The sequence below is a fragment of the Erythrolamprus reginae genome, chromosome Z, assembly GCF_031021105.1.
Source record: "Erythrolamprus reginae isolate rEryReg1 chromosome Z, rEryReg1.hap1, whole genome shotgun sequence".
Taxonomy (NCBI): domain Eukaryota; kingdom Metazoa; phylum Chordata; class Lepidosauria; order Squamata; family Dipsadidae; genus Erythrolamprus; species Erythrolamprus reginae.
The window spans coordinates 79,671,218-79,685,307 of record NC_091963.1 but is presented as its reverse complement, the minus strand read 5'-3'; the positions used below and the strand labels follow the sequence as shown (position 1 = coordinate 79,685,307).

The 14,090-nt window shown below is 37.9% G+C and overlaps 1 protein-coding gene across 7 annotated transcripts in view; it reads right to left on the bottom strand.

Annotated features, from left to right (window-relative positions):
* The window catches only part of ZDHHC3 (zinc finger DHHC-type palmitoyltransferase 3), a 331,954-nt gene that overhangs the window by 114,803 nt on the left and 203,061 nt on the right, over positions 1-14,090 (bottom strand). For all 7 annotated transcript variants that reach the window (XM_070727364.1, XM_070727367.1, XM_070727368.1 and 4 more), the window contains exons 5-6: positions 11,626-11,707; positions 8,751-8,881 (exon numbers count right to left, since the gene is read on the bottom strand). In XM_070727364.1, coding sequence (XP_070583465.1) covers positions 8,751-8,881; positions 11,626-11,707 — 213 coding nt within the window. The remainder of the gene's footprint in view (positions 1-8,750; positions 8,882-11,625; positions 11,708-14,090) is intronic.

Genomic DNA, 14,090 nt, shown 5'->3' with positions numbered 1-14,090 from the left:
TATGCACAAAATTTGAAAACAGAAACAGCCCCCACAACTTTAAGCTTTATAAATAAGGTCCTCGAGTGTGCAGAAATGAGTAAAATGACTTTGGAACTACAGGAAAAAGACAAATCCAAATTTTACAAAATATGGGAAAGTTGGTACAAATGGCTCAAACCAAAAAAATAGATAAAAACCTAATGGAAAAGTAATACTAGACACTTCTTCCTTTCTTACCCAAACATAATGAAAATATAGAAACACTGCATCACAAATCAATAGAACATAAAACCTCTAAAAATGAACTCGTACCTTCCTCAGAAATACCTAAAATGAATACAAATATAGTATTCAGAATTAAAGGAAATAAATATACAATTCCACACCGTAGACATAAATACCCAACATCAGGTCGCTCGACAGTGATAGTCAATGACTTATGTCTTTACTATTGAAACTTAACGTCTTATATGCTTTAAGCACATTTGTCTGTCCATTTTTCAACCTTTTTTCCTTTTTTTCCTATGTATGTTTTGTTTTTTTTGACTGTTTTTATATGTAGAAAATTATTTATTTTTTTTTAAAGACACACCCAGTTTTTGACGCACTTTTTGGAAGTAAAAAGGTGCGTCTTATACACTGAAAAATACAGTATTCCCTAAAGCACCTAAGGGTAGAACAAGAAGCAGTGGGTGGAAACTAAACAAGAAGCTAAGTAACTTAGAACTAAGGAGAAATTTCCTGACATTTAGAACAATTAATCAGCTTGCCTCCAGAAGTTGTGAATGCTCCAACACTGAAAGTTTTTAAGATGATGTTGGATAACCATATTATTATTATTATTATTATTATTATTATTATTATTATTATTATTATTTATTAGATTTGTATGCCGCCCCATTTGTCTCAAGCAGTGTAGGGTTTCCTGTCTAAGCAAGGGGTTGGACTAGAAAACCTCCAAGGTATCTTCCAACTCCGTTGTTGATGTTGTTGTTGTTATTATTAAATAGTTTGATACAATATACAAAAATGTAAAGTTAACCATAAACCAGTAAACCTCTAATTTAACTTCATAGCAATAGTAGTGCATACTTCTCAGGGTTACTGATGCTTCTATATCATGCCATTGCCATATATAGCACATAGAGCCATCTAAAAACAACGACAGTAAATTTGAGAGTGTGAAAAGATTTTTGACAAAATTGTGATTTTTTTTAGCACCCTCCCATCCTATTCCTATCAATCGTTTCTTGGTCTAAGAGCATATAAATATGTAGTTCATGCCTTGAACAACTTTTCTTCCTTCAGCCAACAGATTTAGTCCTCCTGTGAGCAAAAAAAGCAGGCCAAACGCTAGCAACCCTTTATGGTTCAATAGTTAAGAAGAGTGAGAAAAGAGCAGTGTTCAAGTGAAAGTACATGAACAATAGAATTTACTTTCTTAAAAGAACTATAGAAGGCTCATTTGATTTTTCATATCTAAGTAGGATACAAACAGTGAAGTGGCTGAGGCTGTAATATGCAACTGGATAACAGCTTCATAAAAAATGCAAAGTTGACTATTTTATGAATTATCTTTCCAAACTGGATGGATAGATAATACAGTGATATTTCAAGTAACACATGTGTAAAATGATATAGGGACAGAAGAAAACAATTGATTTATATGTATACACTGAGGAGATTCTCAAATGCAACCAGGAAAATGATAACTGGCCAACTTACTTTTCCGTGCACTTCAATATGACATTTTGGGATCATAATAAATGATAATGATACCCTTGAATTGAGTTCAATTCATGATGACTTGCTCATCTACTAATATTTTGGAAAAAATATGGAAGCTGTTTGTCACTGCCACTTTTTGGAAAATATATTCTAAATCCCTGGGAGTTTGAAGTAATCTTAGCAGCTTAAATTGTTTTCAGATAAAACCCAATAGCACGGTCACATTTCAAATTTTGTGCATAATTCTAGTATTTCGATCTCAAAATAAGAAATAAAATAAAATAAACAAAACAGTGGAAAAACAAACATCAAAATAGCCACCAAAATAGTGAAGGGATATTTTTTTTTACTATGGAAAAGCTAAAGATGATTAATTCTTTCACTATCATTTCAGGATTCTGCAGAACATAGCACAAAATTATTGGTGAAAACTACTGTAAATTTGAATGCATAACTTATGAGAGTAGGATTCTTCCAAACTTCCTTCAATTCATGAAACAAAATAAACAGCTGAGAACATTGGCTCAATTTGTTTGGATATCATATTTAAAAAAAATTCTTTTATTCCTACCTGTTACCCCAGGGAATTTGACCACATTGCACAAAATAACAGCACTTTCTATTGGGTAGAAGCCAATAAAGAGGAGTAAACAACAACATCCATTACTAATCAAAATTGATAAACAGATGCTAAAAAATGCCTGATCCACTTACTGTCAGGCTGAGGCCATTGTTTGGAGTTACTTTAGCCTGCCACAAGCAGAATAGTACTGACATGGAATTTGGGAGGGGTGATTGCATGAGGGAGAAAGATACTAGTCACAAGAATTTCCTTCCAGAAGATTCAAGATCATCCTTTGTTCAGCATCAGTGGAAGTACAGGGGTGGATGTTCAGAGAACCTGAGTGGTCCATGTGATGAACTTGTGGGTATGGGGATGAAGAATGAATCTTAATCTGGGTGGGGAATTGTAGGAAATTTAGTATCAGTTTGACCACAGTTCATATCCTACACGGCTCTGTTAATAAATTGGAACTTGGAAGAAGGCCAAGGTTTGGACTCTGATTTATTTCTCAGATGTTTATTGGGACACGGACATTAAACCAATTAGGGTCATTCCATGTCAAGTGAAACAATGATTTTTACCTCTATATTTTTAATTTTTTTCAGATTTTGTTATTTGGTAATAGTATGTCAGAGAATGCAAAATGTGAAGAAAAAAATTATATAGATATATATTATATATATACAGCAGTACCTCATCTTACAAACTTAATTCGTTCTGTGACGAGTTTCATAAGAAGAAAAGTTTGTAAGCTGAAACAATGTTTCCATAGGAATCAATGTAAAAGTGAATAATGTGTGCAAGCTCATTAAGAAAATTCTAAACATTAAGGCTTCTTTTTCGAACTGAGTGGGGAGAGGGACAGCAAGAGGTGGCAGTCCCAACGAAGCAAGGTGAAAAGAGCCTCTCTTGAGCTCCGTGAGTCCTTGCCTCCCATTTCTGTCCACCCCACTGTGCTCATTTCCCCCACACCTTTCTCCTCTCTTGAGCTCCATGTGTTTGCCTCCTGTTTCTGTCTCCCCACAGTGCTCATTTCCCCCACAACTTTCTCCTTTCTTGAGCTCCATGAGTCTTTTCCTCCCATTTCTGTCCACTCCACTGTGCTCATTTCCCCCACACCTTTCTCCTCTCTTGAGCTCCATGAGTGTTTGCCTCCCATTTCTGTCCACTCCACTGTGCTCATTTCCCCCACAACTTTCTCCTCTGTTCCATGAGTCCCTGCCTCCTGTTTCTGTCCATCCCACTGTGCTCATTTCCCCCACACCTTTCTCCTCTCTTGAGCTCCATGAGTCCATGCCTTCCATTTGTCTGGGCGCTGGGACAGACGTATCCCTTCCCCCAGCACGCAGAGAACGCAAAACGCTCTCTTGATTCCAGGCTGCCCAGATGGAAGGGAGGGCTTTTTTTCTCTGGGTCGCTGGGAGAGACTTCCTCCCTCCTTGACAGCCCTGCTGCCTCATTCTCCTTTTTCTCCCCCTTCTTTTCTCCTCTTCCTCATCCTCCTTTCTTCCTCCCCCTCGTCCTCCTTTATTTCTCTTCCTCCTCCACCCGCATCCAAATGACTGCCCCCCCTCTTCCTGTCCCTCCGCTGACCCCCCCCCCAGGTTGCTCACTCGTTCGCTGGCGTGCAGGGTTGGGAAGGCAATCGCTCTCCCCCGGCTGTGTCTTCTGGAGCGCTGTAGGGCAGCGCTGGCACAGCTTGGGGAAGGAAGGAAGGAAGGAAGGAAGGAATGGGCTTTAGGAGAGGGTGGAGGGGTTGGTTACGGGATTCTTTTCCTTCTCTTCCTTCTCCCCTTTTCCTTCTCCTCTTACTCCTTCTTTCTTTCTCTTCCTCCCTCACTGGCATCCAAACGACTGCCCCCCCGTCCTCCTGGATCTGTCCTTTCTGCTGCCGGGATATCCCCTTTGCTTGCCTTAAATCCTGCTATTATAGTGCCTCTGAAGCCAGGGGAGGGGAAAAAAGAGACTTGGCCATGCAGTTTGGAATCTATCTATCTATCTATCTATCTATCTATCTATCTATCTATCTATCTATCTATCTATCCATCCATCCATCCATCCATCCATCCATCCATCCATATGCTTGCCTGAGAACGGAACGGAAAATTTTTTAAGAAGTGCAAGTTGGTTGTCCTGGAAACTTGTGTAACGAAGGTTTTTTGGGGAGGACTTTCACCTGGGATAGGGGCGAAGCATCTTCCAGCACCAAAATTTAAACTGTTTCCATTCTGTTCTCAGGCAAGCCTCTAGATGGATAGATGGATGGATGGATGGATGGATGGATAGATAGATGGGTGATGGATAGATGGATGGATAGATAGATAATGGATAGATAGATAGCCCCCACCCGGGTTTTCTGAGGGCCAGCCTATTGCCAGCCCAGCGCACCCTGAAAACACACTCGGTCGGGGAGGGGGGGCAACAGCTCCGGGAAAGACGGGGAAGCCCCTCCCAATGTTCCCTCTAAATTTTTTTCGGTGTGGGTGGAAAAGTATAATGTCTTTGGGACTGGGTGGCATAGAAGTATGTATGTATGTACGTATGTATATATGTATGTATGTATGTATAAATAAATGAAGAAAGAAAGAAAAAAAATTCCCCTCTTTTTTATTAAAAGAAATTAATAGTAAAACAAAACCAAAATCTATTACTATTAAAACTAAAAGAACCAGCAAAACCAAAAACACTATTAATAAATCCATGCTTTAAAATCTTCATTTCTTAAATATTTATCATAGTATTATAGTAATCTAGTAATAATATGAAAATCTACCTGAACACCAATGCATCAATTAATATATTTCCATAAATTATACTTTTCTATAATTTCATTCAATATTTCCAAGCTCAATTAATTTTCAGGCACTTAGCATTTACTATTATTAACTTTCATCAATCTTCTACATTTCCAAGTATATTTTAAATTCATAATGCAAACTCAGAAAATCATATAGTGCCTATCATAAACCCCTTATTTATCATATATGTATCTTCCATTAATTTTACCTATGTAATTCTATATAGTTCTAAAATTCTAATCCAATTTTTAAAATTAATACATCCTAATATTAAACAACACTTAAATATATATTTTACCAGTATTCCATAGTCAATCCATATTTAATAATCAATCACCCCTCTTCAAATCTGTGAGACCCGAAATCAAAGTTTGAGACTCTATAAATTCCCCCCCCCTGCATATCTGAAACTTGAAATTTCATGACTTTGCATCATTTCAGGGCTTCTCTCTATGATAATTTTTTTTTGGGGGGGGGGGCGCTTCTTTCTTGCTGAAAAAAAAAGTCCCCAAAGTTCTGTTCCTGGGTCACCTTGACCCGGACCGAAAATTCTTCATTTGAAGTGCTAATGTTTGGTCAATTTGAAAACTTTTTTTACTTGGAAAGTAGTCTGAACATTTCTGTACACAATGATATGAAAATTGAACTGAAAAAAATAATGCTTATTGGTTTATTTTGATCATAACAGGCAGCCCCCCCCTTTTGTGAACTTTTTTTCAATTTATAGATAGTTTAGTCTGCAAAATGTGTTCAATTTTACTAATGTTGGTGTGGGATTGGTAGTTTGAACATTTCTGAACCTAAGAAAAATATAAATGAACTGAAAAAAATGATGCTTATTGGTTTTTTAAAATCAGAAATAAGCCCCCCCCCAGCTGCTTGCAACCATTTTCACTTTAAATTTTTTTTAGGCTCCAAATCTGAAATATTTTTAATATCTTAGGCATTGATTTACTAAATTTAATATTGCTGATCATCATAAAAAATTTTTTTTGGGGGGGGGGGGGGCTAACTTTTTTCTGGGCAAAATTTTACCTACACTTGTACTGTTCGCGGGTCTATTTGACCCGAAACAAGAAAATTCTTTTAGGTACTTAACGTTGGTCTTTTTGAAAACATTTTTCACTGGGAAACTAGTTTGAACATTTCTGAATGTAATGATATGAAAATTGAACTGAAAAAATTGATGCTTATATGTTTATTTTGATCAAAAAGCCCCCCCCCCCCCATTTTTTCAGCATTTCGTGTCAATTTATATATTTTTAGGCTACAAATCTCTAAGGAATTTCCCCCCAAAAGTTTTGATATACTAAATTGAACATTCCTGATCATAAGAAAAATAGAAATGAACTGAAAAACATGATGCTTATTTGTTTATTTTGGTCACAAAAGGACCACCCCCCTCGGCCTTGCTGTGTGCCATTATTTTCACTTTTTATATATATTTGGCTAGAAATATTTGGAATATCCTTTTGAAAAGCAAGCACATGATAACCAGACAACTAATTTTATGAAAGAAAACCATTTTTCTAAAAACATGTATGTAATTTTGAAATTAACAGCATAGTTTTTATATAAATTGAAATAATTGAAAGCATCAATTTTTTTCAGTTCAATTTTTATATAATTATGTTCATAAATGTTCAATCTACTAATCCCACACCAACTTTAGTAAAATAGAATGCATTTTGCAAGCAAAACTATCTATAAATTGAAATTAATGTCACAAAAATGGGGGGGGGGTGCATTTCATCAGCAAAATAAACCAATAAGCATTACTTTTTTCATTTCAATTTTCATTTCATTGTGTGCAGAAATGTTCAAACTTGTTTGGAAGTGAAAAAAGACCAAATATAAGTACCTAAAATGAACAATTTGCGGTCCGGGTCAAATAGACCTGGGAACAGAACTTTAGGATGTGTTTTTGAGCAGAACACCAGGGTTAAATCAAGAGCCACTTCTCTCTCTGTTTCTCTCTCTTTTCTTTCATTCTCTGCCTCAGTCATTTTCTCATTTTTCTTTTTTCTCCCCTTTTTTCTATCATTTCTCTCTTTCTTTTCCTTCCTCTCTCTCTCCCTTCCTCTATTCTCTCTCTTTCTTTCCCTCTCTTGCTTTCTTTCTCTCTCTTTCTCTCTCTCCCCCTCTTGCTCTCTCTCTCTTTTTCTCACTTTCTCTGTCCCCTCTCTCTTTCTTTCTATCTCAATCTGTCTGTTGCTCTCTCTCTCTTTTCTTTCTCTTGTTCTATCTCTCTCTCTCTGCTGAAGCAAGTGGGACAACCAATCAAATATTTGATGTGGGAACTCAGATGTGTAGCTGGGAGATTGAGGGATTTGTCGGATAGTGTTCTAGTCCTTACATTTAAGAAAGCCCTTGATGCGGAATTAAGAAAGTCATGTGAAATACGAAGAGTCCCTTGGACAATTCAGGGCTGGTATGCCACTGCCATCAACCTGGATGCTTTGACCCTTAGTGAGAAAAAACCTCCCCCCAGCTGTATGACATACAAACCAACAGAATACCATCCTTTTCCTCAGCAGGCTGTGCCTCCTCGCTCTGAAGTGATGAGGGGAGTGAAATGCTATTGTGTGGCCAGATTGGCCACAAAGCATCTGAATGCTTGGCACCCCCTCATCTCTCCCAAGAGCAAAGCTGCACTCAGCACCCAAAAAGCCCCGGAGATAGGACATTGGGCTTTACAAGTAGCAGAGCTTTTCCTCCCCGAGACCGACGGCGATGGATCTCCAACAGAAGAGCTCAGCCCGATATGGGATGAGGGGGGCAGTGGAGAAGATGACCTTATGGTGAGTGAAAGTGTCTGCCCATTCTTACTGAAAGCAAGAACTAAGGTGGTAGACACGGGGGAAGAGGGGAGAAGTAGATGCCCTGATAGATAAGGATGGCTCAAGAAACCTAATTAAAATTCAGAGAACCGGAGTGGTCCACATGATGAACTTGTGGGTGTGGAATGAAGGATGAACCTTAACCTGGGTGGGGAACTATAGGAAAAGCTAATATTGGTTTGACCACAGTTTGTATCCCACATGGCTCTGTTAATAAATTGGAACTTTCTCGGATGTCACTGATACTTACATTCTAAACCAGGCAATCAGATATTTCTTTCAGATGCTATTAAAAATACCAGATACTAATAGTAGGTAATAATTTTCCTTTGAAAGAGAAGTAGCACTGATTAATGATGAAATGTACAACTGCTTTAATTGCTAAATCATTTAAATGTAGTTCAGAAATGATGGGTGGCAAGTCCTCTAGATATGTACAAACATATACTGCCTAAATGATCTCTGTGTGTCACTGTGTATGTTACTAGTCAATAGAACAACAGGAACAGTAAAAAATGAAATTGTATCATCAGCAATCAATATTCACATTTTATATCTACATTGGTCCTATACCAAACTTTTCAAATAAGGTTCCCACCTCTAAATTAATTAAATATCTGGACAGCATCACATTAGGAAAAACTTTGCTAATATTTTTATTTCAGGAAGTCCAATTGCTATTTATAAAATATATTTCCTATTATAGTTTAGCACCCTCATGTTCTTTTTTGGACAAAAACAATAAAATCACAATACAATACAATAAAATAAAACAATAAAATAAAAGTGATTCTTTTAAAAAAGGAACAAAATAATCAAGAGAAAGGAGATACTCACTGTTTCATCAGTACAGATGGAATGTACCTGAGTTCCAAACATTACAGATGTGAAAATGAGAAAAAGGAGGGCCTCAAAACACAAGAGAATCAGAAGGATTACTGTAGTTGGTGGAGAGAAAGAACTGCACTCTGAAAATGTAATATGAAAGAGTATTTCATATTCTAGCAACTGAACAAATAATAATGCTGCTTTTGTATACTACTTAGAGTTGATAATACTGAGTAGTTTCCAAGTTTATTCAATTATAAATGTTTTAATTATTTGGAATTATTTATAATCCCCCAATCCCAACATCTGGAAATTAGTTATAGAATTCTGAAAGCCATACATACATATAAACTTTAAAATGTAGCAGGAATAAATACAGGTACTCCTCAAAATACAACAGTTCACTTAGTGACCATCCAAAGTTATAACATTGAAAAAAGTGATTTACAACTGTTTTTCACATGATCATTGCAACATCCCCATGGTCACGTGATCAAAATTTGGTAACTTGGCAACTGGTTTCTATTTCTCATTGTTGCATTGTCCCTTGAGCATGTGGTTATCATTTGCAATCTTCTGATAAGCAGAGTAAATGGGGAAACCTGATTCACTTAACAATCATATTACTAGCTTAATAATAGCAGTGATTCATGACTGTAGCAGGAAAAAATCTTAAAATGGGACAAAATTCTTTCTTAGCAACAGAAATTTTGGGCTCAATTGTAGTTAGTGGTCAAGAATGTCTTGTAATTATAAATTTTGCTGTAACTTCAGGCAAGTTCCTTCTCCAGCTTTAAGTCCAATCTGTTCCTGATCTTTTATGCAATTTTCTTATAAAAATAATTATTAGGTGTTCTCCTTTCCAATACAGTGGTACCTCTACTTAAGAACTTAATTCATTCCATGACCAGGTTCTTAAGTAGAAAAGTTTGTAAGTAGGAATCAATGTAAAAGCAAATAATGCATGGAAACCCATTAGGAAAAAAATAAAAGCTTGGAATTTGGGTGGGTGGAGGAGGAGGAAGAAGAGGAGGACAGTGGCTGCCAAAGGAAGAAGGTGAGGTGAATTTTTAAAAATCCATTTTTTTAAAAAAAGAGGGACTCTGATGCGGCAAGGAGGAGCCTCCCATACACTCAGCGTGAGGCTGCCTCCCATACAGTGCGCCAGATAGAGAAACCCAGGCGGGCGAGGGGGGGAACCACCCGCTCCTTTGACTGAAAGGGAGCAGCTGCTGCTGCTTCCTGATTCCTCCTCCTTCCCATTCTGAAGGGCTTCCCTTTCCTCTCGCTTGCTCGCTTTGTAGCCAGCACCTTTCCTTCACTGTGGTGACTCCCCGGTTTGGCTGAAGCCGACTTGATCTGGCTGGGGTGAAGTGCCTCCTTTTGCCTTTCTGCGCCCAGATGCTCTGGGAGGCAAACTCGCACTGGGTGTATAGGAGGCAGCGTCAGGGAGTCACAACAGGGAAGTGGTTTATTCCCTCTCCAAGTGCCCAGAGAAAGGAAAACGCTCCGTTCGCTGTGGGCTGCCCAGTGTGAAGGGAGCGTTTCTTTTCTCTGGGTGCTGGCAGAGGTTTATTCTCTCTCCAAGCACCCAGAGAAAGGAAAATGCTTCGTTCGCTCTGGACTGCCAAAGTCTCCTTAAGCACCACCAAAAGGCTCCTCCGGCAGTGCAGAAAAGCCCGAGATGGTCGAGATTAAAGGGGGAATGGCAGGAAACTGGCCAGGTCTTTGTGCCGCTCTCAAATCTGGGCTCAGGTTCTTAAGTAGAAAATGGTTCTTAAGAAGAGCCAAAAAAATCTTGAACACCCAGTTCTTACCTAGAAAAGTTCTTAAGTAGAGGCATTCTTAGGTAGAGTTACTGTATAGTTTAATGTCATCAAATAAAAAATGAAGCTCTTACACCTTATTTTACATTGACATGAGATTAGGTTTTAGAATTAAATGGCAAAGATGCTGGAAGTAAAATAAGGCAGTTGGAAACATTGATTATAAATAGAAATCAAATAACTATCCTTAATTTCTTTTTCTAGATTTTTCTGTCTGTTGTGATTTACATTAATAACTATTATGCAACAACAAATTCCAGAGTATTTTTTACATAGTATTGTTTCTTGCAATTTTAATTATGAAACATGAATTCACCTTTGGCCCACAAACTTTTTTCAACTTTGATATGTCCCAATTTAAAAGTGAACATTGTCTTTATCATTGTTTTTATTTATAAATTTTTACTTTCACTGACCATTTTCGGCTACCATACAATGCACAAATATATCTTATTTCACACTATTTATATAATTCTACAAGGCTTATTTAGAAAAATTGTGTACAGATTCATAGACCATCAGTAGACCCCAGGTCCCCATACTGCTCTTGAAGATGTTCTGGACGACACCTTCCCCTTCCCCTCTGTCCAGAAAAGGCATAGTTTCTCTACAGGTTTGCTCTAATATTGCACTTCATTTCTATTCAGACACGATTTCTGCCCTGCCCCAAAGCCTTCTTATCTCACAACAAGTGTCAACAGTATTCTGTAGGCACACAAAATAATGATGCAGCAGGGCCATTGGAAATATTATACACCTACTTTTTTCTAAGGAAAATTCAAGGAGAATTATTAATAGAAACCATTTCCTGACTTCTCACAATGTTTATGATGGAGATATGGTACTTCTGATCAGACTAAGTCAAGTAATCTCGTAGCTGATTTTCTTTAGATGAGATTTTTCCACATGGGGTAGGGAGAGAAAGAAAGCTAAAGACAATGTTATAAAATTATGGAGAAACGTATTATTGGGAAATATGTAATCACTCATTCAAATCTTTTTGAATGTTATACAATTGGGATGTTTTACTTTCAAAATATTACATTGCCAACACTTACTTGTCCAGTCTTCTTCCAAACAATATAGGAAATGAAATCCAACCATGATTAGAGCATGTAGAGAAATTAGTGCTATATACATCTGAAATAAAATTTGCAATGTTAAGAAAGACAGACTTTAACATTAAATAAGTGTGGGTAAAATATTTAAAAGATATAGCACAGAGCATTTTTATGATATACACAAAGAACTATGATTTAATAAACCTTTGCCCTAAAAATTTTGAAACAACATGGTCCCTATATTTACTGCTAATCAAATGACAGCAAGTTCGTATCTTTTGAACTATTTATGTTCGAAGCATAAGATATACATTGCATTTAGAGAGTATTCCGACTCTGTTTACTTTTGTCAATTTTATTATATTGCAGCCTGATTCTACAATTCGTGAAATTCTTTTTTTTCTCATTAATCCATGTCCAGTATCCCATAATGATAAAGTGAAAACAGAATTTTAAAATTGTCTATACATTTATTTTTTTAAAATCCTGAAACATCACATTGGCATAAATATTTAGACCCTTCACTCAGTAGTCTGTTGAAACATCTTTGGCAGCAATTACAGCCTCAAATCTTTTTGCGTATTATACAATAAACTTTGCATACCTGAATTGGGGGATTTTCTGCCATTCTTTCTTGCAAGTCCTCTTAAGTTCTCAATTTTCTCAAGTTCCGCCAGGCACAGGATTCAATAGGGTTTAATAGTGAAGGCTCTGTCTAAGACATTCACAGAGTTGTCCCTAAGCCACTCCTCTGTTTTCTTGGCTATGTGCTTAGGATCGTTGTTGTTTGGGAAACTAAACTTTTGGCCCAATCTGAAGTCCTGAGCACTGTAGAACAGGTTTTCATTGAGGATATCCCTGCACTTCGCTCCATTCAATTTTCTCTCAATCTTGACCAGTCTCTCAGTCCCTTCTGCTGAAAACACCCATGAATCGGCATGATGCTGCCACTACATTTCACTTTTGGGGTGATCTTGGATAGATGATGAGTGGTGCCTGGTTTCTTCCAGACATAATATTTAGAACTGAGTCCAACAGTTCAATCTTTCTTTCTTTCTTTCTTTCTTTCTATCTTCCTTTCTTATTTATTTATTTATTTATTTATTTATTTATTTATTTATTTATTTATTTATTTATTGTTAGAGTTGAAAGGAACCATGCAGGTCATCAAGTCCAACCCCCTGCCTGAGCAGGCATTTTAAAACACCACAGCCAAGTGGCAGTCTAATCTCCTCTTGAAAGTGTCCAGAGTTGGGGAGTTCACAACCTCCACAGGCAGGTTGTTCCACTGGTTGATCGCTCTGACCATCAGGAAGTTCTTCCTTACTTCTAGGTTGAATCTCTCCTTGGTCAGCTTCCAGCCGTTGTTCCTCATTCTGCCCTCTGGTGCTCTGGAGAATAGAGTGCCCCCCTCCTCTCTGTGGCAACCCCTCATATACCTGTATACAGCTATCATGTCCCCTCTGGCCCTCCTTTCTCTAGGCTATCCATGCCCAGTTCCCGCAATCTCTCTTCGTAAGTCTTGGTTTCAAGTCCCCTAATCATTTTGGTCGTTCTTTTCTGCACCTTCTCCAGAGTTTCAATGTCTCTTTTGAAGTGTGGTGACCAGAACTGGATGCAGTACTCCAGATGTGGTCTGACCAGGGAGTAGTAGAGTGGTATTAATACTTCCCTGGTCTTGGAATATATCCCCCTGTTGATGCAGCTTAGGAGAGTGTTGGCTTTTTTGGCCGCTGCTGTACACTGCTGGCTCATGTTTAGTTGATTATCCACCAAGACTCCAAGATCTCTTTCGCAGTCACTACTGCTAAGTGGGGTTTCTCCCAGGCTGTATATGTGTCTAGGTTTTTTTTTAACCAAGGTGAAGGACTTTGCTCTTGTCGACATTGAACATCATGTTGTTAGTGTGGGCCCATAGTGTTAATCTGTCTAAATATTTCTGTATTTTGAGCCTGTCCTCAAAAGTGTTGGCTACCCCTGCCAGCTTGGTGTCGTCTGCAAATTTGATTAGTTCCCCTTGTACTCCCTCATCCAGGTCATTGATGAAAATATTGAAGAGTACAGGGCCCAGGACGGAACCCTGTGGTACCCCACTGCCTACCTTCTTCCATATGGATTTGGAACTGTTGAGGACAACTTGTTGCATGCGGTTGGACAGCCAACTCTTTATCCATCTGCATGTGTTGTAACCTATTTCGTTTTTTTCTAATTTGTGGATTAGGAGGTTGTGGTCAACTTTATCAAAAGCTTTCCTGAAGTCCAAGACCAGAGAATCTTGTTCCTCACACTTGGAGAATTCTTTTTTCAAACTCCAATCAGGCTGTCATATGTTTTGCACTGAGGAGAATCTTCCATTTAGTCATTCTGCCACAAAGCCCAGATCGGTGGAAGGCTGCAGTGATAGTTGTCTTTCTGGAACTTTGTCCCATATCCATAAAATTTCTCTGGAGCACAGTCAGAGT